The 22,767-nt window shown below is 37.2% G+C and overlaps 1 protein-coding gene, 1 non-coding gene and 1 pseudogene across 4 annotated transcripts in view; all 3 read left to right on the top strand.

Moving 5' to 3' along the window:
- EP300 (E1A binding protein p300) overlaps window positions 1–22,767 on the top strand; it is a 68,517-nt gene that overhangs the window by 34,425 nt on the left and 11,325 nt on the right. For all 3 annotated transcript variants that reach the window (XM_011369056.2, XM_023535934.1, XM_011369055.2), the window contains 15 exons: window positions 692–809; window positions 1,478–1,652; window positions 6,676–6,753; window positions 7,181–7,290; window positions 8,759–8,896; window positions 9,480–9,914; window positions 11,150–11,329; window positions 11,576–11,720; window positions 13,510–13,628; window positions 14,794–15,033; window positions 15,428–15,516; window positions 17,461–17,541; window positions 19,618–19,674; window positions 20,254–20,331; window positions 21,889–21,956. In XM_011369056.2, coding sequence (XP_011367358.1) covers window positions 692–809; window positions 1,478–1,652; window positions 6,676–6,753; window positions 7,181–7,290; window positions 8,759–8,896; window positions 9,480–9,914; window positions 11,150–11,329; window positions 11,576–11,720; window positions 13,510–13,628; window positions 14,794–15,033; window positions 15,428–15,516; window positions 17,461–17,541; window positions 19,618–19,674; window positions 20,254–20,331; window positions 21,889–21,956 — 2,111 coding nt within the window. The remainder of the gene's footprint in view (window positions 1–691; window positions 810–1,477; window positions 1,653–6,675; window positions 6,754–7,180; window positions 7,291–8,758; window positions 8,897–9,479; window positions 9,915–11,149; window positions 11,330–11,575; window positions 11,721–13,509; window positions 13,629–14,793; window positions 15,034–15,427; window positions 15,517–17,460; window positions 17,542–19,617; window positions 19,675–20,253; window positions 20,332–21,888; window positions 21,957–22,767) is intronic.
- Window positions 17,894–18,017, top strand: LOC111745062 (annotated as a pseudogene).
- Window positions 22,655–22,766, top strand: LOC111745032. Its single transcript, XR_002782472.1, has one exon. It is a non-coding gene; the product is annotated as a U6 spliceosomal RNA (small nuclear RNA).

The following is a 22,767-nucleotide window of genomic DNA, read 5'->3' as shown; positions in this document are numbered from 1 at the left end:
ATGTGGATTTTTCAATTTTTTACAAACTCAAATATTCTGAACTTGCATTTATTTCTTCCTCATCTGGTTCCTTCAAGTACTTTACTGAACATGAGACGTCCAAATGATAAAATTAGTGACCGGAAATCACTTTGTCAGTCTTGAGGAACACTAGTGCCAAGCGTTTTGTAAGGAATGGCTAGACAGTAAAAGACATTGGATTTAGCAGAATTTGCATTTCTGCCCATCTTTCAAGTTTTTGATTTTTCAAGATTTCATAGTGACGATTAGGTTTTATTTTGCTAAGCTGAGTAAATTTAGGAGAGTAGAAGGATCTAAAAGCTGTTGCTACTTGATACCATAACAAAAGTCAGGTTTCCTCACTTCATTATGCAGGTTGCACAGTATAATTTTTTTCCTCCACATTAGAGTAACCGGCCAGAGAGTATATTTATGGATTCATTTCTTATGTTTTGACCAGAAAAACCTTTCGTTTACTATAAAGAGAGTTTCATTTTGATCAATGTATTTTATATTTGAGCACATCCTAGCCCTCATTTTTTTTAATTTATTTTTTATTTTACTTAATGTGTACATTGTACAAAAATGAGGAAATTCTAATCAGGAAAACGTTTAAAAATACTGTACATTTTTCTGTGGTGAGATCAAAAAGCCGACATGATGTAACAGTGGTAGGATTTTTTGTTCTTAGCGTTCAAGCCATATTTCCTACTCCGGATCCTGCTGCTTTAAAAGACAGACGGATGGAAAACCTAGTTGCATATGCCCGGAAAGTGGAAGGGGACATGTATGAATCTGCAAATAATCGAGTGAGCACTTATTTTTTTCTATATAAAGTTTTTCTATATAAATTTAGAAATTGACCTATTCTCGTTGCTTAGTTTATTCCTCTTTGTAACACATATTTCAGAACATATACTTTAGCTATCCTGTCTTCTTCTCACTGTGCAGTCAAGATAACAAAGTAATTTTCTTAAAGTATATGTCATCAAAATCTTACATTTTTCCTTTTAATAATACAGTGCACTCATGTGGCACTTTATCTCAGTTGTCCTTCTGTCAGCTCAGAAAGTGGTTGAGCTGTTTCCAGCTCCGTGCTATTTTCACTGGAATATGGTGAATCAGCTGCTTAGTATTTTGATCTCAAGTAGTATTGCAGTTTCTCTACATCACTTGAACTTTCTTCCCTAAATTGGCATTTCTTCAAAATGTAGTGTATCCTTCCATGGGCTATAAATTGCCAGCACGTAATTTGTAAACTTACTTTGAGAGGTCATGCTTTACTGTGTAGGCTCATAATAAAGCTGCTTTTCACACGATCATTCCAAAATGATCCAAGAAAGGAAATTACATTCTTTTCCCTTTTAGTTTCTGCCTCCCTCTTTAGATGGAGCTAATATCTGCTATTAGTTCATTTCACTTGATGGTAGTTCCTTTTTTTTCTCATCTCTATATCTTATTTCCAAAATTCAAAAAGGCTGAATATTACCACCTGCTAGCCGAGAAGATCTATAAAATCCAGAAAGAACTAGAAGAAAAACGAAGGACTAGACTACAAAAACAAAACATGCTACCAAATGCTGCAGGCATGGTGCCAGTTTCCATGAATCCAGGGCCTAACATGGGGCAGCCACAACCAGGAATGACTTCTAGTAAGTGTTTTTTGTTATGGTGTTTTGGAAGGAAGTTGGTAATAGAGTGTTTTCTCACCAGAGTCGTTAATTTGCATTAGCTTATGCAACTGTTCTGGACTTTTTGAATAACCCTTTTTTTGCCTTGGCCAAGAAAACAATTAATTCTCTAATAAAAATGGTAGCTTAACAGTATATATTTACAATTTCTGGGTATGGTACTTAACAGTCTTGATAATCTGGCATCATTTTTAGAGCCCAGGATATTCTCATAGTGACACCTAGAAAACGATAGCCCACAGGTTTTCACTGACTTGCAGTATGGTAGGCAGCCAGTGATGTAGACTGAGCAGGCTCAAAAGCCCCACCAGCTTTTATTCGTCCTAAACATACAACAGCATATTAGTTATACTGACACAATATGTTCAAAGGCTAAGAACAATTTTATTAAAGCATTTTCAGTTTCACTGTTCTAGTTAAAGCAGTCTTCTTGACTTAATGAATTATTAACCAGATGGCCAAGATGATTGTACATTGCCTTAATCATTGACTCATTAGTAGATTCCAAGCAGTAAAATACAGTTACACAATAGTAAGACTACAGTCTGTTTAAATGATGTGAAGAAAGGCTATGATAGTGAAAAACCTGTATTTATTGAGTCAGGAAAGCCGAGTACCTGATAGGTAGCTCTAGCTAAGCCAGTAGGTACTTACCAGCTCTTATGCCATTAGTAGATTATAGGTGGGCTGTGAAATTCATCCCCCTCAGGCCTTGAAATGTGGATTGCCACTGGCCTAATTTAGCAGCTTCATTTGTTAATTGCCACGTGCTAGATGTGTTTTTTTCCATTAGGCCGTGATGTGAAAAGAGAAGGGCACCAGCATCTCTGGCAGGGGAATAGTACATTTGGAGGCCCGCTGGTAAGGGAAAATGCAGATATCTTTTGAGTAGGTAAGAGAGCAAATGTTCAGAAATGAGAAAGTCAAGACTAGAGTTGAGGAGACTGCTTCAGTGCTGATGGTTTGAATTAGGGCAGTGGCCAAGGTAAAGAGACAAGTAGACAGATTTGAGATTACTTGGGTGTGGTAGAATTTACTTGAGTTCTTCAGAAATTTGAGCCAAGTTTAAAATCTACCATATTAAATTACTGTCTTACGTTAGAGTAAAAACAGTACGGTATAACCCAGGCGGGAACAAATATTAGTAAAACTGAATTGCCATAAGTATATGTTGACGTTTAGCTTATACTAAATCTGACATTTTGTAGAACGAGATCCCTACTTACCATATACACAGAAATTAATAGTAGAAGAATCGAAAGATGTATGCCTTAAATAAGAAACTGCAAATATTATTTAGAATATTGAAGAAAATATAAACTGAATTGAGAAAGGTCTCTAAACTAGATAGGACCTAGAAGCTTTAAAGAAAAAAATGACAACCATAAACATAATAATAGGCTAGGAAAATATTTTCAATATTAAAGGTACTAATTTCCTAAATAATATTTACTCGAGGGGAAAAAAAGTTGAAACATTTGGGAAGAAAAATGTGAAAAGAAATGGAAAGAATAAATAAAACCATTACAGACCTTTAGGGGTCTATAAAGGTTAGAATGGGCATTAGTGACAACATGACTCTGAAATAATGCTGTTGGCGAGAACTTTAAATATTTGTTCATTCCCTTAAATCCATTCGTTCCATTTCTAGAAATTACATTCCAAGCAATAATGGTATAATTGCACAGAAATAGTCACAACATAATTTATACTTTTGCAACATGAGAATCATCCTCAAAGTGCTCCGGTTTTATATTGCTAAAGTAACCATCCAGCCATACAGTAGAATGTTTTAACTGGGGCATCCTCGCAGCGTTCCTTTTACACCCAAGCAATGAGAAAACTGAAGAGATTTAACCAACCATCAGGAGTTGTCTCCTTTTAAAAGTGAAGGTCAGGATATGGCTGAGAGATTGACAGCTCTAAGGTGATTCCACCTACCCTCTTTCCAAGCAAACAGCACACCCTGAGCAGGCCACTCCCTATACAAAGATAAATACTAATTAGAAAAGATCTAAACTGGGATCCTTAGGTAGAAAAAACTGCAAGAGAAGGTTAGAAAAAGCATTTGAAGAATTATTACAGAAAACAAGAAACTTCAGAAGACAGAAATTCTGCACAGAAGAAGTGAAAACAAAAAGACAGCGGGGTAGAAGAGGAACTGGGACTGTTAATCAAGATTAAAACCATATTAATACAAAACAGAAGGTAGGATTTACAACAGCTTTATTTTAGAAGGTACAAACTAGAATAGAAAATAAAAATCGAATCGGTAGAGATGGTAGCTATAGAAAGCAGAGTTGAAAGGTCCAACAACCTAAGTAACATAGGTGCTGTTATCCCCGTTTTATAGATAAAAGACCAAGGCAGAGAGAGGTTACCTGTCTGTGGTCTGGTTAGTGAGTGGCAGAACCAGGAATCAAACCCAGGCATTCTGTCCTCACATTCTTCTCTAAACTATTAAAATGTGTTAAATTATAATTTAAAAGTTAAGAAGTAATAAAAGAAAATTTTCTCAAAAGAAAAGGCTGAATCGTCTAAACCTAGCTCATTATTTTGCCTCAATGTAAAGGTAGATGAGGAAATATCCAGAAAATAAAACCAAACCGTAAAGAAAAGAATGATAAATTTGACTAGGTAAAAAGCTTCAAGTGTGTCCTAAGAATAGCAGGTTGAATAAGACAAACATATATGCACCCCCGTTTTCATTGTAGCATTATTTACAATAGCAAAGTTATGTTCCTCAGTGGATGAATGGATAAAAAAAATGTTTGTATATCTACAGATAATGAAATATTGTTGGCTATAAAAAACACTGTCTTGTCATTTGCAACAGTGTGGATTGACCTTGAAAAGGGCATTATTTATGCTAAGTGAAATAAGTTAGGCAGAGAACAGATACCATGTGATTTCACTTTTTGAAAAGTGGAATCTTTAAAATAAGCTCACAGATACAGAGAACAGATTGGTGGCTGCTAGAGGCCAAGATGGTGTGCCAAATAGGTGAAAGATACATGTGCAGTCTGAAAAACATAAAACTAATTATTAGGTTGAATAGGAGCTGACTTAATTTTTTTTCCCCAAATATAAAAAACCTCAAGAGAAAGTTGATGACAGACAAGTATATGGATTATAATTTGATTTTTTTTTTTTTTTTTTGAAATGTAACATATTCCCAGAAAACAGTTCTGGAAGAAGTAAATACTAATCTGTTAACTATGGTTTCCTGTGAGGGTGGTAAGATTCCTGGATAAATTAGCGTTGTGCATTATGAGGTTTTTGATTGTGTGATCCTATATGTATATTTTGCATTAAGAGAGTATTAAAATGTAAATTGTGAACATTTCAATTAATGGTTTTATATGTGTACATATATTCTTTATCTTTAAATATTTATCTTAAAAACTTATCAAAATCGTTCTTTCAAATGTCCATCAGATATTTCTTAAAATAAATGAAAAATTGAGACCTAACAGGCCAACAGTAGATTTTATGACAATTTATGCCATGGAGTCAGTAAAAACTGTCATATCCATCATAGTTGTAAGCAGATGCGCTTTGGCCAGATGTAGGCAGTAGGATTGTCTTTTTCATTTGATTAGTCTCACGTGTTAATCAGAAGATTTTGCATTAAATCTGGATTTCTGGCTTCCTTTAGAAATGGAAGGACATCGCAGACTTGGCCCCTCTCTCACAGGGCACTGTTGTCTATAGCTAGAGTGGTTGCTTCCTGTTTAGAAGGGTTGTGCTTTTTCCACTTCACAGTTTTCTGTGTTCCCTGTAGTTTCAAGTGCCTAGTTTTGATAGTAACTGCCTGGCCCCTGCCGTAATTTGGCTTGCAATGTCTGTCCATGTTATTGACAAGAGAAAAAGTTCCTCAGTCTGTTAGGTGAAACCCTTGTTGTGTATAGAGTGTATGTTAATACACATGTGGAAGAATAAAACTATTAATACAAGTTTATCTCTTTTTGCTATGTTTTCTAATTTTTAATATAGTGGACATAGGTTACACATGTAATTTTGTATATCTTACACAGTTGCAGGTAAAAGATATCACTAAATGTTGAGTATTCTTGTTTTTCAATTTCAGTGTATTATTGTTTTATTAGGAGTAATATTAGTGGTAAGTCCTTATGGACTTACTAATTCAAATTGTATGTAGTAAGCCACTTAGTCGTAGGATCATTTTTTTGCTACTGAGTATAGCAAACTTTTTATTAAATGAACAGAATGACAGCAAAAACAGAGTTGTCCGAAGTGGTGGGCTTCTCGTTAGAGCACAGTCTAAGGCTTGAGTGCGCAGCACTTTGAGTAGGGCATGTCCAGGGTCGAATTGGGTCACTACAAGGATTTTGTCTTTTCCTGGGGTGCTATAGAAATATTACTTTTTCTGCACTATGATGTGAAAAAGGTTGGGAAGTGCTGTGCTAGAAGTGCAGCTAATCCAAGAAAACATTAGAATTCATGTATTCATATTTTAATCTCATTTCTCTATTGTTTTAAGAGGCGCTTAATATATAGTGCACTATAATGTGTGGATTATTTAAAGTCTGTTCACACCGGGCTTGTTTGCATAAAAACATATTATTGGGGTAGAGAGTCAAATTTAGTCACTGGACAAAATCTGTGGCTTTTTTCTATGGAGGTATTCTACATACAAACCAAAGAATCAGATAGTAAGATAATAGTGCATTAAATGCAATAGTGGCCTTTTTTTTTTTTTTAACCTAAGATTTTATGTTATCTCCCCATCGGCACTGAAAGCACCCTAGTTCATAAAGGAATATACTAAAATCATTTGGTGGAGGCATTTTCATATATCCAGAACTAACATTTTCTTCAAGTTCCTGTCTGGTTCATAGTTTTATTTTTTTATGATTCATAATGAATTCTTCAAGGTATCAGTAAAATGCTTTGTGGATTTGTTTAAAGGATGAGAAACTGGCTAAAAGGTCCTTTTCTAACCATTTCTCTTCCATTCTAGATGGCCCTCTTCCTGATCCATCTATGATCCGTGGCAATGTGCCAAACCAGATGATGCCTCGGGCACCGCCACAATCTGGTGAGTTATGGGAGAAATCTATGTATTTATCCATGGCCTTTTTTTTAACAGAGTCCCTGTTGTACTACAAGGTTATACTTGCCACCTTGATTCTTGCCTCATGCCACCAGAAATCTGAAAGCCTTTTAGAGTTGGAGCCCAGGGAAGAAGAAAATGTGAAGAGTAGGTTGGCTGGCAGATCAGTGGGCAAAGACATTATTAGATGATTGAGTATCCATTTAAAACCACCTGGCCAAAATGAAATTGATGTTAAAATTAACAGTGCCCTTCTGCGGCTACTGTGAATGAAACAGATTCATTCACCATTGAAAGCAGGTTCTTGTATTTATCCTGGGAAAATGATGTAGAATTAGAAATAAGGACTCTTGTCTTCTGATCTCTGATTCCATGAAGGTGTTCACATGTAATATTTTGCACTTACTCATAGGTTTGAATCAATTTGGCCAGATAAGTATGCCCCAGCCCCCTATTGGACCACGGCAACCCTCTTCTCTTCAGCACCATGGACAGTTGGCTCAGCCTGGAACTCTCAACCCTGTAAGTTTAAGCTCTTCAGGTAACCTCTTTGGCCTTCACCTGACATTTTAAAAATCCTTTTTCTTTAACTTCATAAACAAAAATTCTCACACTTACTTAACCAGCTAACTATAAGTTATTAATTCTTAACTTTGATTTGTGTTCTAGAGATGAGACTAAGTAGATATTGAATACTAAAATCCTCAATTTTTACCTCTTTTACCTATAAATTGTTTTTAGAAATTGGTCCTACAGAAATAATCAGTGCGATACTAAAAGAATATGTTTTGAAGATAATACATTTGAAAGATGTTATGTACCTTTTTGAAAAAAGGCTGTATCTTGAATGTACATTATAGAGTTAAGTTAAATTTGGTACATCTGTCAATTAGGATGTTATGTAATCAATAATTTCAGAACTCACATGATGGTAGGAGAGATTTAAATGGGAAAACTAGGTTTCTAAAGCATATATATTATGAGATCAACATAGTTAAGAACTGTCTTGATTTTAATATATATAAATAAACACTAAAAGAGGTATGCTTTCAAGTCCTGTTCATAGTTATAGTACTAGAAAGCTTTATAAGAGTAGCCAGTCACCTTTCCCTTGAATCTTAATGTTTAGTAGCCTACACAGTTTAACACAGTCTCTTCTTTTCCATAAATGCCTGTCTTCTCCAAACCCAGGCAGGAAACTATCTTGCAAAGGTGATGGAAAAGCAGTTACCTGGTACTAGAGACTAAAGATAAAGAAGAACTCTAAGCATCTCACTGTTTCTGTTGGAAACTCTAAACCTGTCATCAACCTTTGGTTGGCTCCAGCTTTTCGCCGTCTTCCAGAGTTAGCTAGTGACTCTAGTACTTAGGCCTTTTGGAGTAGTCTATCAGGACATCTTGGCGTACCAGTCCCCTTTGTTTAATGAGAATTCTTATTAGTCTTCATTTTAATCTATCACAGATGCCTGCCTTAGATTATGACGTTTTTGGCCTTTGGTACTCCATAATTCTTTATTAAAGCCCTGGATTTGTTTGGGATGATTTTAGAAATAAAATGTAATAATCCTAGAGTATTTGTGGACTATGAATGCTACCAGGTTCAGTCATAACATTGTAATATTTTACTTGTTTGTACCCATTATGGAATCTTAAAATTTGTGCTGTTACAGTACCGTCGACATGAGCAAAGAACTTGTAAAATTGTGATTCGCTCTCCTCAACAGAGCATGCAAAGAAACATTTACCTCTACTTTGTCAGAGTTCTAGGTGCATTTGTACATCAGAGTCCATAACCACTTGTAATTTTAGAGTAGGCTTAGGTAAAATATGAAGCTCGTCTCTGTTATCTTGGCATGAGAATCAGTGGTTGCATGACTTTCTTCCTTTCCTACCCCACCCTCCTCAGCAGGGCTGGGGCAGTTGATTCCAGCTGCTGCTCTAGTAGAATAACTATAATGAATCAATTTGGTGCTGTGTTTCTTGTGTGCAGCCTATGGGCTATGGACCTCGCATACAGCAGCCTTCCAACCCGAACCAGTTCCTTCCCCAGACTCCGTTCCCAGCACAGGGAATGAATGTAACGAATATGCCTTTGGCTCCGTCTGGCGGTCAAGCACCAGTGTCTCAAGTATGTCTTCCAAATGAATTTTCTTATTTGTTTTTGGGATTCTTGAAACTCTGATCTAGGTTTTCTTTTTACAGGAAAGGGTGACAGTAAATAGTAGGTGAAAGATTTTCCAAGTTTGTAATAAGAACAATTATGGACATATAGTATTCTAAACAATGAAAAGATTACTCTGTGACATAGGCAGTAGTGTTAATTGTTACAAACTGGGAAATAAATTGAGAATGTAACCATTTTTTAAGTAGTAAACACTTTAAGATGAAACTGTACAACTACTTGCAAAAGGAAGAACTCTAGCTGAAGAGAACATAGGAAGGCCAGAAAACACGATCTGCTTACCTGTCCCATGCCCCTGTGGTACTGAGGGCCTTCTGCTGAATTTTTAAAGTCTACTTAAATACTGTATTGGTTAGATTATCCAAAGATATGCCCCCAATAACAGGATTTTTATCACATTTTTAAACTGAGGCATTCATTGACGTTTTCTTTTGTTCAGTTTCTGTCCTTAGATGCATCTAGCCTGCCTTATGAAAATATTTCTTTCTCTTCTTAATTGCCATCTTGTTATGTTTTTTTACTTTAACAGGCACAAATGTCCAGTGTTTCCTGCCCTGTGAACTCTCCTATAATGCCTCCAGGGTCTCAAGGGAGCCACATTCACTGTCCCCCTCTCCCTCAAGCTCTGCATCAGAATTCACCCTCTCCTGTACCTAGTCGTACCCCCACCCCTCACCACACTCCCCCAAGCATAGGGGCTCAGCAGCCACCAGCAACAGTAATTCCAGCCCCTGTCCCTACACCTCCAGCCATGCCACCTGGGCCACAGTCCCAGGCTCTGCATCCACCTCCAAGGCAGACACCTACACCACCACCAACGCAACTTCCTCCCCAAGCACAACCTTCACTTCCTGCTGCTGCTTCCGCCGACCAGCCACAGCAGCAGCCTCTCTCACAGCAGAGTACGGCAGCATCTGTTCCCACCCCGACGGCACCACTGCTGCCTCCGCAACCTGCGACTCCAGTAAGCCGAGACGGGTTTAGCAGAATCGTTTCAGTTGTATTTTGTCTCTTTTCCCTCTCCACTGTCTCTTCCTTCCTTTTCTTTCTCCATTCCTCCATCACTTCTGTTGTAATACCTAGCATAGAAGGAGTTCCAAGGATATTTATTATTCAAGTCTGATGTTGACCATGGTGTGTTTCATGTTGTATTCTGAGGCATTGGGGCATATAAGGAGGACCACAAGGGGAGAGAGCCTGTAGTACATTTAGAACAACACGTGAATTTTAAAGAATTATTTTTCAGGCTGTCTCAGCTGTAATACTTGAGAGCAAATGAGCAACAAGAACAAAAAATCAGGGATTTATGAGTGTCTGTGGTCCTAGCTAAGGTTAGAAAATTATGATCTAAGATGAGAAAAGTATGGGCCTGAAACAACCTGTAGCTTCCTTGTGAGAGGCTTGCTTTATGTATATGTAGAAATCCAAATTTACCTTTAATAGTTGCATCCTTACTAGTAGAACTCTGTGTGTCAAGGCTTAGAACTTCCAATTTGATCACTGAGGCCTGTGTTTTAGATCTTTGTCATGTTGGTGAACTGAGAGGTCCGTGAGTCACAAGTGCTTCGTATCTGTTCAGCAACAGCTGGTTCATCCTGGCCTCTGATAGGCAAGAAAAGGCACAGTACAGAAAGGAAATGTTTCACTTTATTCTCTGTAGGGTAGTTCCTGAAAATACTAACTTATCATTATGAAGTTTCTTGTTAGGAGACTTAGGAAAAAGATAGAGATAGCCGTTTATCTCAGTGGAATATGATAATTGAAAACAGCCACTCATTATGAGGGTTCATTATATTTTCTCTGCTTTGCTGTACATTTGAAACTTTTCCCAATGAGAAGTTAAAAACAAAACAAGACAGCCAGTCATCCTTATTTTCTTTCCATTTCTCTATAAATGTGAGCTTCTCTAGGCAGTCATCTCTGAAACCCCCACCCCTCACACAGTGCCAAAGAATGATAGTTATCAAAGAAACAGTTACTGGCTCTTTTATGCACAGCCAATAATTTGCCAATTTTCAATCTCCTGTACTTTAGTATAATTATTACAAGGGGTGAAATAAGCAGTTAAGTGAAAGCACCATAATGGATATAATGACACTGGCCTAGAAATAGGTGGTTAATTGTGCCATCTTGTTGTGTAGCTTAAATTCTGGTTGAATAATTGGCAAACTTTTTGTGTTTTTCCCCCTCTCTGCCCAGCTTTCCCAGCCAGCTGTAAGCATTGAAGGGCAGGTATCAAATCCTCCATCTACTAGTAGCACAGAAGTGAATTCTCAGACCATTCCTGAGAAGCAGCCTTCACAGGAAGTGAAAATGGAGGCTAAAATGGAAGTGGATCAACCAGAACCACCAGCTACTCAGCCAGAGGATATTCCAGAGGTGAGAGTAGGGCAATGACTGCTGCTATGTGGTGAGCACCTCAGTCTAGGAACCCAATTACACATGTTACAGGAAAGTATTCTCATAATTAGGTCTCATTCTGTTGATTTCCATGTGAGAAACAGTCTTCAGATACATTTGAAGGATCGTTATTACTCAGAAAAGGGGAGAATAAGACTGTGACCTTATTGCTTCCAGGTACGTGTCTTTGTAATGCTAAAAATATCTACGTATCTTGCCTTTTAGATGAAAACAGAAGACTGTAAAGTAGAACCTATAGAAACAGAAGAGAGAGGCACTGAATTAAAAACTGAAATAAAAGAGGAAGAAGACCAGCCAAGTACTTCAGTTACCCAGTCATCTCCAGCCCCAGGACAGTCAAAGAAGAAGAGTAAGTGTCTTAAGCTCTGTATTCCTGGAGGCAAGGAAAACCGAAGAGCTTGAGAAAGATGGGATCAGGCATCAAGCCTGGGAATTGACTTTAATGTGATTTCATTAGGCTTGGAGCCCTTGGCCTGGTCTCTTTTTATTACTAATGTTGGGAAAGAATTTATATTTTTTAAGATATATTTGCTTCCTGGAATCACTGGGTCAGTCACACCCATCATTTCTTCAGGGTTAGATGGTAAACGCCTGTCAAAATTCTCTTTTTCAAAGGAAATTGTTAAGTAATATTTTCGACTGAAATGTAGGAAATAATAGCAATAATAACAACATTTATTGTTAACCTACTGTTAACAATAACCAGGCACTGTGTCACACACCTGCATTGTCTCGTTTGATAACTTCACAACTCTGTGAGGCTTTGGATCCCATTTTACAGGCTGGAAAACTGAAGCTTAGCAAGGTTCAGTAACTAGCCCCAGCTCACTCAGCTGGTAAGTGAACTCAGGTTGGCTGATGCAGAATCTTTGCTCTGAACCACGCTGCTGCATATTGATGAGTCAGGCCAGGCAAACAGCACTGCTTAGCACAGCATTAAACAGTCCCCACAGAAGTTAATTAGTTTAGGACTAGAATTTCTTGGGGCTCTAGAGACCCCTTCAGTGGCACCGGTAGATCTTAGCTCAATAGGAGGAGTCTCCTGGTTCCTAGGGATGATATATATAAAAGTGTTCCATTAATACAGTGTACTACTTTTAAATGTTGGGGTTAACAATTATTTTCATTAAAAAAAGGTTTATACATATTGAGGTGCTATCTTAATGTAGGCGCAGCAAACCCAGTCTTACTATTAGGAATCTCTCTTTGAAACAGCTAATCTCACAAGTCTGCAAATTATGTTTGAGTACAACCAAGTATGAGACAAGCCCATCTGTTTGATCATTTTAATGGCAACCCCCACCATTAGGTGATAAATATCTAAAGTGCTAACACATACACTCTAATGAAAATAAAATTAACTTGTAACTAGTAGAAATAACAAGGCCTATGCCCAGAGTATGTTTTTAAAGCTCAAAACTGAACCCTTGATGACTAGCTTCTTGAGTGAGAGCTTAAATTAATTCCACTTGGGAGACGCCAGCAAATCTTTCCTAATTTTTGGGAGACATAACTGAGAAGTATTTGAACATCATTTCATCAAGTGAGTCCATGGCTCTGGCATAACAATTTAGTTCTCTGTTTCCTTAGACTTAAACCTCACATTTGCCATTTAAATTGTAACTATATCTTCCTCCTAAGCTCTAAGACATAATGAGACATAATGAGGAACTCTTCCCTTAAGTCGTTCTGAGACCTTTAGTGATCAGATAATACCAGGTCTAATTTCTGACTTGTTAAATACTGATAACACAGACATGGACTTTTTTCTTTTCTTGCTTGACAGCATCCCTCTCACCACCAGTATCTTTCAGAATGTTATTTTGACAAGTCTCTTTATAAATTTTTGGAAGGCTAGGAGTCTTTTTCTACACGGTCAACACTATCTTAACTAAATTTCTGACCAAAGAAATAGCCAAGCTATGAAAGCTGTTTAAAGGTAACTAGACATGGTAATTTGAAGGTGCTACCTTAAGCAGACCAGGAATTAGAAACAGGAAGTGCTTACTTAGTGATATTCCAGTGAGGACAGTGTATGCAACTTGTGTTTTGTGATTCTTGAGATATTTTTTAGCTTTGACTTGAACTTTTCTCCTCCTTTTGCTTAATCGATAACTACTTTCAAATGTACTCTTAAGTTTTCAAACCAGAGGAATTACGTCAGGCACTGATGCCAACGTTGGAGGCACTTTACCGACAGGATCCGGAATCCCTTCCTTTTCGTCAGCCTGTGGACCCTCAGCTTCTAGGAATCCCTGTAAGTATGTAGTGGTACTTCTGAATTTTTTAAAATGGGTTAACAGATTTATTCAGACATGATTCACATACTGTCCAAGTCACCCATTTAAAGTATACAATTCAGTGGTTTTTGTGTATTCACAGAATTGTGCAGCCATTACCACAGTTAGTTTTGGATCATTTTCATCAGACCACAGAAGAAATCCCATATCCATAAGCGGTCACTCCCTATTTCCCTCACAGCCCCCACTACCACCATCCCCAACCATTAGTCTGCTTTCTGCCTCTGGATTTGTCTCTTCTGGGCATTTCATTAAATAGAATTATATAGTATGTGGTTCTTTGTGACCAGCGTCTTTGACTTAGCATAATGTTTTAAAGGTTTGTCTGTATTATATCAAGAGTCCATGTTTCACTCCTTTTTATGGCCTAGTAATATTCCTTCGTACCGCTGTACCACATTTTCTTATTCGTTGATGGACATTTGGGTTGTTTACACTTTTTCATCTGTTGACACTACCGTTGCTATGCATATTCATATAGAAATTTTTGTGTGGATGTATGATTTTATTTCTCTCGGGTATACACCTAGGAGATTGTTCAGTCATACGATTTATTTTTATCGCTGGAGTATCAGTAGTTTATGATAGAAACGATGGGCCCAAATTAGCTTCACCTCCTTTTAAAGTTGCCTTTATACACTAGGCTACTAGCTAGCAGGTTTCATTTGAGAGTCTGAAGTGAAAATGGATAAGGCAGTAGAGTGCTTTCAAGGGACAAAAATCCATTAGGGACTTTTTTTTTTCCCCTGTATTTTTCTGTGACCTTAGATGAATCACTGATGTTCTTTGGACTTTGCTTTTTTTTATCTATAGGACCCTTGTAGTTCTAAAATGTTAAGAGTCTTTGAAGTGATCGCACATACGTTATATGGTAAAACATGGAGTCGCTTCAGTAGATCATCAGCCAGCCAGCTGTCTGGAAAGTCTGTTCTCGCTGCCCTCTGAGCTGCGTCATATCTCTAGACTAATGGTTTAAAAAAGATCGGATATCAGCTATATCTTAGAAATATAGACAGGTCAAAGATTCAACAATATCTGGAAAATTAATAATTGAAGATATGCCATCTCCCTTAAATACAGAGAATTTTGAGTAACGTCAATTCGTGTCACCTGTCCTTCTAGGATTACTTCGATATTGTGAAGAGCCCCATGGATCTTTCTACCATCAAGAGGAAGTTAGACACTGGACAGTATCAGGAGCCCTGGCAGTATGTGGATGACATTTGGCTTATGTTCAACAATGCCTGGTTATATAATCGGAAAACATCGCGGGTGTACAAATACTGCTCCAAGCTGTCTGAGGTCTTTGAACAAGAAATTGACCCAGTCATGCAAAGCCTTGGATATTGTTGTGGCAGAAAGGTAAGAAATTTCTGGACAGATAAAAATTGTGTGGAAAACTTGACTAATTTGAATCCTGAATCATCAGATTATAAGTTCATCATCTAGAGTAAGGACTCTATCATAGTCACCTGTGTGGGTGCACAGTACCTGGCATGTACTGGTTTTCTTGTGCATTCCAGTTCACACTGAGCTCCTCTTGTCTTCAGTTTTTTGGTAATGGTGGAAGGATATGACTTAACCATGAGGTTACAACGGTTTTGGATCTGTGAACTGCCTTGGAAACTGAATAGCCCATTATGATGGACACAAATGCAAACTAAGACTTCACTGACTTGTTTTTGATTTGCCAGTGTAAATATTCTAGCTTGTCTTTCAGACCTATGTACTATATAATGAATGGTTTCTTTTGCAGTTGGAGTTCTCTCCACAGACACTCTGTTGCTATGGCAAACAGTTATGCACAATCCCTCGTGATGCCACTTACTACAGTTACCAAAACAGGTAAGTGTGACCATGTGTATCCCATAGTTCATGAGTCCACATGTCTAGGGAGTGCATGCGGATGGACCAGTACTCATACGGTCATGGTTCGTGTGTTAGTTAACTTGCTTGAAAACAGCTGTACAGCACAAGTTCTGGTCTTTGCATTCTGCCTTTGTAGAATTATACAATATTCTAGCAGAAAGTAGCCTTGCGTCAGATGTCTGGGCCCTTATTTATAGAAATAGGAAAGGCAGGAACCCAGAGCCTTGGGAAGTTAAGCAACTTTGTGTGCTGGTGGCATAGATGGGATTATACCCCAGGCTCCACTTCTCTTTCCACTGTCTTTTCATAGCTCACCACAGCCTCAGGCAAAACATTTTCAAACTAATAAGTCTTTCCTACTTGTCCATGAAATTGCTGCTGGCTATCTCATTTCCCGAAAGCTACCCAGAAAATTTTTAACCCAAAGTTTATCAGCCAGCTATATCTTTTTGGAAATTCATTCTTTTTCTCTGTGGCCTATCCCTAAGTAGTTGTTCCTCAAGTATGTGAAAACAGATTCCAGAGTATTTGCTTTATCTCTATTAAGCACATAAAAAGGAATATCGCCAAAAATTTCTCTGTACCAGACACTGACAAACACTTGCCTATGACAATGGATGGTAGGGTTCTAATAAATTAGGCACTTCTGCCTTTTCTCCTGCCCAAACAGTGGCTGTAGTTAAAAAAAATTGTACTCACTAATCTATGTTAACCATGATTTGTCTCTTATCTTCAGTAATCAGCCTACAGTATAGCTTGCTTGGGGTGTTTACTTTGGGCTCTGAGACAGTATAATAGCAAGGCCGGGCAATTAATACTCTACTTCTTCGATACAACCAAACCCATTGTCGCGGTTTTTGCTGAACTTGTGTGCTACAGATGTATTTCTAGCTTTGAAAAAGTTACTTAAACTTTTTGTAAATCAAAAAGTTTATGAACTCTCCTAGTGCTTTGTAGTCCTTCGAATCCACAGGAAAAGTGGGTCCTGAGTTGTTAAAAGCGCCTTACTTTCAAAAAAGCAAGTAACAAACCAGCACGAAACTTTTTTCATGCTGCAATCTTGACATAGCATTTTTGGATTTTTAACTTTAATTTATAGTGTTTGTGATATTTGTACCAAGGATCATCTAACCGTGTACCTGCATACACCACTGCCTTTCTTTTGCCTTTTCAACTATGTTTTAATGGTTAAAATCATTATTTAACTGCTTGTGCAGACTTTTCATTGAAAACAGTATTTCTTTTTTTCTTATGTGGCTTTGTTGGGATCAAAAAGAAAAAAATGTTTTTTTTCAACCCACAATTGTTTTTAGATGACTATTTCCTAGTATCTGTAGTGAATTTTGTTTTTTGTTGTTGTTGTTGTTGTTGTTGGATGTTTTTTGGAAGTGGAGAGAAGTGTATGGGTTTAGGTAATAGAATAGCAATAATTCTTTCCCGGTATATTCATCCTCCTCACTCCTTTTGATTATTTAGTTACTAAAATGAAAGGGTATAGGTCTGTGTAAGCGAAACTTTGTTTTATTTGCTGTAATCATTTGCTACTTGTGATCCCATTTGAGATATTTAATGCTAATCTGTGCTTTGCCTTGGCTTTCTGCTTTGTGTTGTCTTGTCTTGCTTTTATGTTTTTTGTTGTCCTGCAATCCCTCATTTCTTCGTTTGTTTTGTGTTTTTTTTTTTTCTCCCTCATGCTTGTCGTTGTCTGCACTTGGCTTTGATTGCAAAAAAACAAAAACAAAAAACCCATACTGTGGGGCCCATAAATCTGCATCATTGAATGTCCTTGTCGCCGTTGATGACCTGCTCTCTGCTCCCGTCCCCCTCCTTGGCCTGCTGTGATTGGTGGCTTCGTTGCTTGGCTTGGGCTGTGTTGTGTGAACGGAATAGTTCACCCCAGTATGGCCTTCTTGCCGACAGGTATCATTTCTGTGAGAAGTGTTTCAATGAAATCCAAGGGGAGAGCGTTTCTTTGGGGGATGACCCTTCCCAGCCTCAAACGTAAGTAACTGCATTGTTTTGGAAAGTGCTATCTTATTTCTCAGTTTATCATCAGGAGATTATGCTCTGGCTTTTAAATGATCTTGGGTTACACTGTCCAGTGTAATAGCCATTAGCCACAGATGGCTACTTAAATGCAAATTAATTAAAAATAAATAAAATTTTAAATTCTCACTTGCACTAGCCACATTTCTAGTGCTCACTAAACATCTGTGGCTAGTGGCTGCCATGTTGGTCAGCACAGATAGCGAGCACTTCATCACAGCAGACAGTTCTGTTAGCGTAAGTCTAGGGAATGCATCAGCACTGGGTGGTCATTTTAGATATAGTTCTTCTATAAAAAAACAATCAAGTCTATGGCAGTGCTACCCTGAACAAGCCCGATCCCATCCCATCTGATCTCGGAAGCTAAGGAGGGTCGGGCCTGGTTAGTACTTAGATGGGAGACCCCCTAGGAAGACCAGGTGCTGTAGGTGTAAAAAAAATAAGGGATTGTAAGCTGACAAGGTCCTTGCAATCTGTGAAGTCAACCAAGGGTTACCTTGCCTAAAAAAAAAAATCTTTCTTTTTTTTTAATTAAATAAAATAAAAAAACAATCAGCTTCTCTCCTAAAAATTGAAAGTTTTGATACAAGGAAACTTCATTATTAACTGCTTTGAGTTTGAGGGGAATTAAACAACCACCTTATAGCCTCCTCATATAAGTAATAATCACTATAATTGTGACTATCATTTAACAACATTAGGGGTTCAGGAATTCGTTAGAGTGACTTAGAAAGAGACTTCATTGGGCTTTTGTGATCTTAAAAGCTGTTACTGTTTGGAAAATGCCAAGAAAAAAATTCAAACATTCTCAACTGCCACATAGTACTTCTAATCTCATAAGATTTGGTTGATCACTGTATTTCACATTTGCACTGTTCTGAGAAGAACTGTTTGGCGTATTTTTGATATTCTGTTTTTCTGTTTTAACCTATAGTAAACAAGCATTTGAGAACATTCCAACAAGTTTGGAATTGTTCTGTTACTTGTAAAACAGGGCTTCTGAATAAAACTGGTTAATTTTTCAAATTGAATTTTGAAGTTGCATTCTTCCTTCAGGCACCATTGAAGTACAGTATAGTGGGATCAGGTACTGATCTGGAGAGTAGGTACTGAGTCTCTTGAGCCTTAAGATTTTCTGACCCTTGGCTAAAACAGAGATGTCAGCTTTAGCTAGGTTTCCCTGATGCAGGAAAGGAAGACAGCCTTATTCTAGTACTGTTGAGTAGCTTACCACATTTTCTGAACATTAGAACAATGCATGTTTGGCTTTGAACAGGTCTGTAGTGGGCCTGTCTGCATTACTGACAAGCTCCCAGGTCTTCCTATGCTGCTACTCTTCAGAGCACACTCATATCTCTAGGCTATAACTAGTAAAAAAGTTTAAATGTGGAGGTATCCTCATTTTTGTAGTCATAGTTGGGCCCCATGAAGTTAATCCTACTTAGAGAATGATAGGCCTGATAGCGTCTGTATTTGTGAGGCAATGGGTAGTAGGGTGGTATCCTAGATGGCAGGATGGGAGGCCATGTGAAAATTTTTAAATGAATACTATGAAATAGAGTTTTTACTTTTAAAAACTATTAGTAACCTAAAACATGTATTCTTAATATTGAAATTTTCTATTAATATAAAAAAAATTGTTTAACTACAAAATGGGTATTATTTTTAAATAGTGGTTTAGCTCTCTCTGTACATACTATCTTTCATGGTTCAGTTTAGGAACATTGAACTATTAAAGGGCATAAATACCTAACAGAGTAGCAGGCAAGATTTTAAAAGGAAAAGAGCAAACTATTATTTCTAGTTCTGGGATCTCCATTTCCTATAAGAGGAACTAGAACACAGCATTCCTTTATGTAAACTACACTTTTGTGGGAGCCAAGAATATACCTGTTTAATGTATTCTTGGTATATTCTTAGAGTTAAATAATCCGCTTACAGTTTGAGATATGTTCCTTGGGTTAGAACAGTGGTCACAGTGCTCATCTTCCTATATTGCTTTTTCTCATTGTGTCCCTCTTCTCTCTTTAGTACAATAAATAAAGAACAATTTTCCAAGAGAAAAAATGACACACTGGATCCTGAACTGTAAGTAGTTCCCCTTGAATAGTCAGTATACTTTGATTTTTCTTCCTCCGTGCATTTTCTTGGTTTGCACAGCCAGCAAGATGATTCTGTATTCTTGAGCTAAATCTACATGACATACATCTAACTTAAATGGTAAGAAATGTAGAAGTCTACATTTCAGTTAGTGTTCGTTTACATTTCACTGAATCGACCAAATGGTATTTGATAGGCCCAAGTGAAGCACCACACTACCTCTGCTCAGGGACATGTATGCTATCTCTGTTGTCCTCTGCATTTTCAAACAAGTTCACAGTCCCTTTCTTTGCAGGGAGGCCTTTCAGAGCACTGAGCTGTCCCAGTACTCTGCGTCAGTGGTCTTTCACTTTTTCATTGCCATTCCACAGTCACATTTAAAACCGTCACAAAATAACTGAATATAACTCTTTTGAAATTTGGTCTACCTGTAACACTAAAGAACTTTTAAAAATTAAAAACTTTTTAAAACTATTTCAATTATTTGGATATGATTTTGGCTATCTTTGGAATTATCAGAAATCTGAAGATTTTGGAAATTTTGAACTTTTGGCTTTTTATTTCCAGATTTGTTGAATGTACAGAGTGTGGAAGAAAGATGCATCAGATCTGTGTCCTTCATCATGAGGTCATCTGGCCATCTGGGTAAGACACCAGTTTTTTCTGTAGGCATTTTTTTCATCATGATTTTTATCATCTTTGCAATGATTATATCCTGTCTTCAGAGTTCCTGTGTCTAAAAATTGTTCTTTGGATTGGGAAAAGGTAATTAAAATCCCGTTTTTAAACGTTAACCTAGGATCCAAAAATGTCGGTCTCTTGCTTGCATGCATTGTTTAAATCCATGTATAAATATTTTACTGGTTCGTATTTTAAAATATTTTGTGATCATCATACATTAAAAGTAAATGGTTTTGAAAGATTTATCAATAGAGATAACAGGAAATCTCTAGCACCTAGAAGAAACTAGCAAGGAGGTGTTAGGTGCTATTAAATTTGCCAGGTTCTGAATGTTACTTAATACTGCAGTAGAAATATTAGAAGATACAGATATGGAGGGTACCAAGGGAACAGCTGTTTCTCTCTCTGAGAAAACATCACTGCGAATCGTATGTTAAATGGTGGCTCTGGTTAAGATTTAATTTAAACATTCTAGGTAGGGAGGGTTGGGCGATAAGTTTCACGGCCATAGTAATAAGTTGCATGGCTTCTGTCCAGTGAATGACAGAGTTGCATAAAATGACTAGGTACAGACTTCCGTGAACTATTCTTGGGTCCCATGTTCTGTTTCTGAATATTCTCCACATACTTACCTAAGGTGCACATCATCAGTGACTTCTATCGCAAAAAGTGGGTTTTTGTCCATTGTGACACTTACCTGCTACTGCTATGGGCCACCTCTTACTCTCCAAGAATGGGGCTGATCCCAGCTCTGTTCCAAGGGATGGAAGAGGTTATCTGCACATCAAGCGACTCCCACTAGGTTAGGGCCTCTACCTACACTGTTATGTGCTCTTTTCTTAGATTGATTGTTGATGCCAGTTTGGAGGTTATAGAAAAGAGGAGACCAATTAACAGATCTCCAGAAAATAACACAGAGGAAAGTTGTAGTAGTGGACATGTCTTTAGATACGCATTTTTAGTACTCTCCTAAACTACAGAGTGGACAAGGATAAATTAAGAGACTTGGAGTGATTATTACAACTTCAGATCAGTCAGCTAGTTGATGAACTCTCACATTTTTGTAAGAAATTCTACTTATGTACACACATCCTTATGTATTGCAAGAACAAAGACAATGCACATTTTAAATCTGTTGTGCATTACTGGAAAAGCGTTACATGTTTTACATCCTTGCCAGTAGCTTATAGACTTTTTGCCAGTGTGGTTGGCCAAAAACAAAATCCCTGTTTTGATTTCTAATTCTTCATAATCTTTTCACATATAAGCCAGTTTATATGCCGTTCACATTTCTTCAAGTCTTTTGCCTGTTTTTCAATTAGGTTTTTTTCCTTTTTGTTAATATCTATCTACAAGCTCTTTGTATATTGGTTGTATTCACTTCGTTGCATATTTAGAAATACTTCTCCCAGATCGTCTTTTGAATTTTAACTTTTATGTACATGAGATAGATTTTGTAGTGTACATTATCGTAAACATTTCTCTTAAGTTTTGTAAGCAGAGTCTTGGTTTACATTTTAGGTTTATCTGTGATGGCTGTTTAAAGAAATCTGCACGAACTAGGAAAGAAAATAAGTTTTCTGCTAAAAGTAAGTTTCATTCTTATAAGCGTATCTTGGCAAACTTCACCGAAGCATGTAGTTAAAACAATAAACCATCCAAAATTAATTACTTCGTTTCAACCTTATTTAAAATATTTAACCAAACTAAAAATTTTTCTGTAACATATGGAGTTTAACTATAGTAATGCACAACAATTTTTGGTGTGAAATTTGTTAGACCCAAGCAAACTGTGGAATCTGTGGGGTGGTTTTTGTTCCTTGTTCTTGCATTTCTCCATATTTGGAACATTTCCTAGTGGGGGCTAGGTATGGAATATTTGTCCAGAATTGCCATCCCATGAGTGATTCCCTCAGCTTTGTCCATACTATTAGTGGGGGCTGCTTTTAATCCTATGTGATCTTTTCAGATGAGAGTAGGGGGAGGAGTGGTAGTCACAAAGTATCATATAATTAATGGATATTAATTTATCTTATTTCAGTTTTGTAGATCTTTTGCAATTTTTTGCTGACCTACATACAGGTTGCTTTTATTACTGTAAGGTTTCTCACAATATCCAACCTTTTTTTTTTTATATATACCCAACCTTTTTTATAATTATTTTTTGCAGATTAAGCAAAGTGCATGTGGATATTTGTTCTATTTTTTTTTAACTCATCTGAAACTGCAGAGTTTTCAAAATAGGAAGTTAGGGAAAATAACACTTAAAAAGTATTGACTACCATGCTTGCTTTAACTGCACATATACTAAAATTGGAATGATACAGAGAAGATCATCATGGCCCCAGGACAAGGATGATACACAAACTCATGAAGTCTTCCATGAAAAAAAAATTTTTT

This window comes from Pteropus vampyrus, unplaced genomic scaffold, assembly GCF_000151845.1.
Source record: "Pteropus vampyrus isolate Shadow unplaced genomic scaffold, Pvam_2.0 Scaffold145, whole genome shotgun sequence".
In the NCBI taxonomy this organism is placed as follows: domain Eukaryota; kingdom Metazoa; phylum Chordata; class Mammalia; order Chiroptera; family Pteropodidae; genus Pteropus; species Pteropus vampyrus.
The sequence above is the reverse complement of the archived record's forward strand: the minus strand, read 5'-3'. Positions and strand labels throughout refer to the sequence as shown.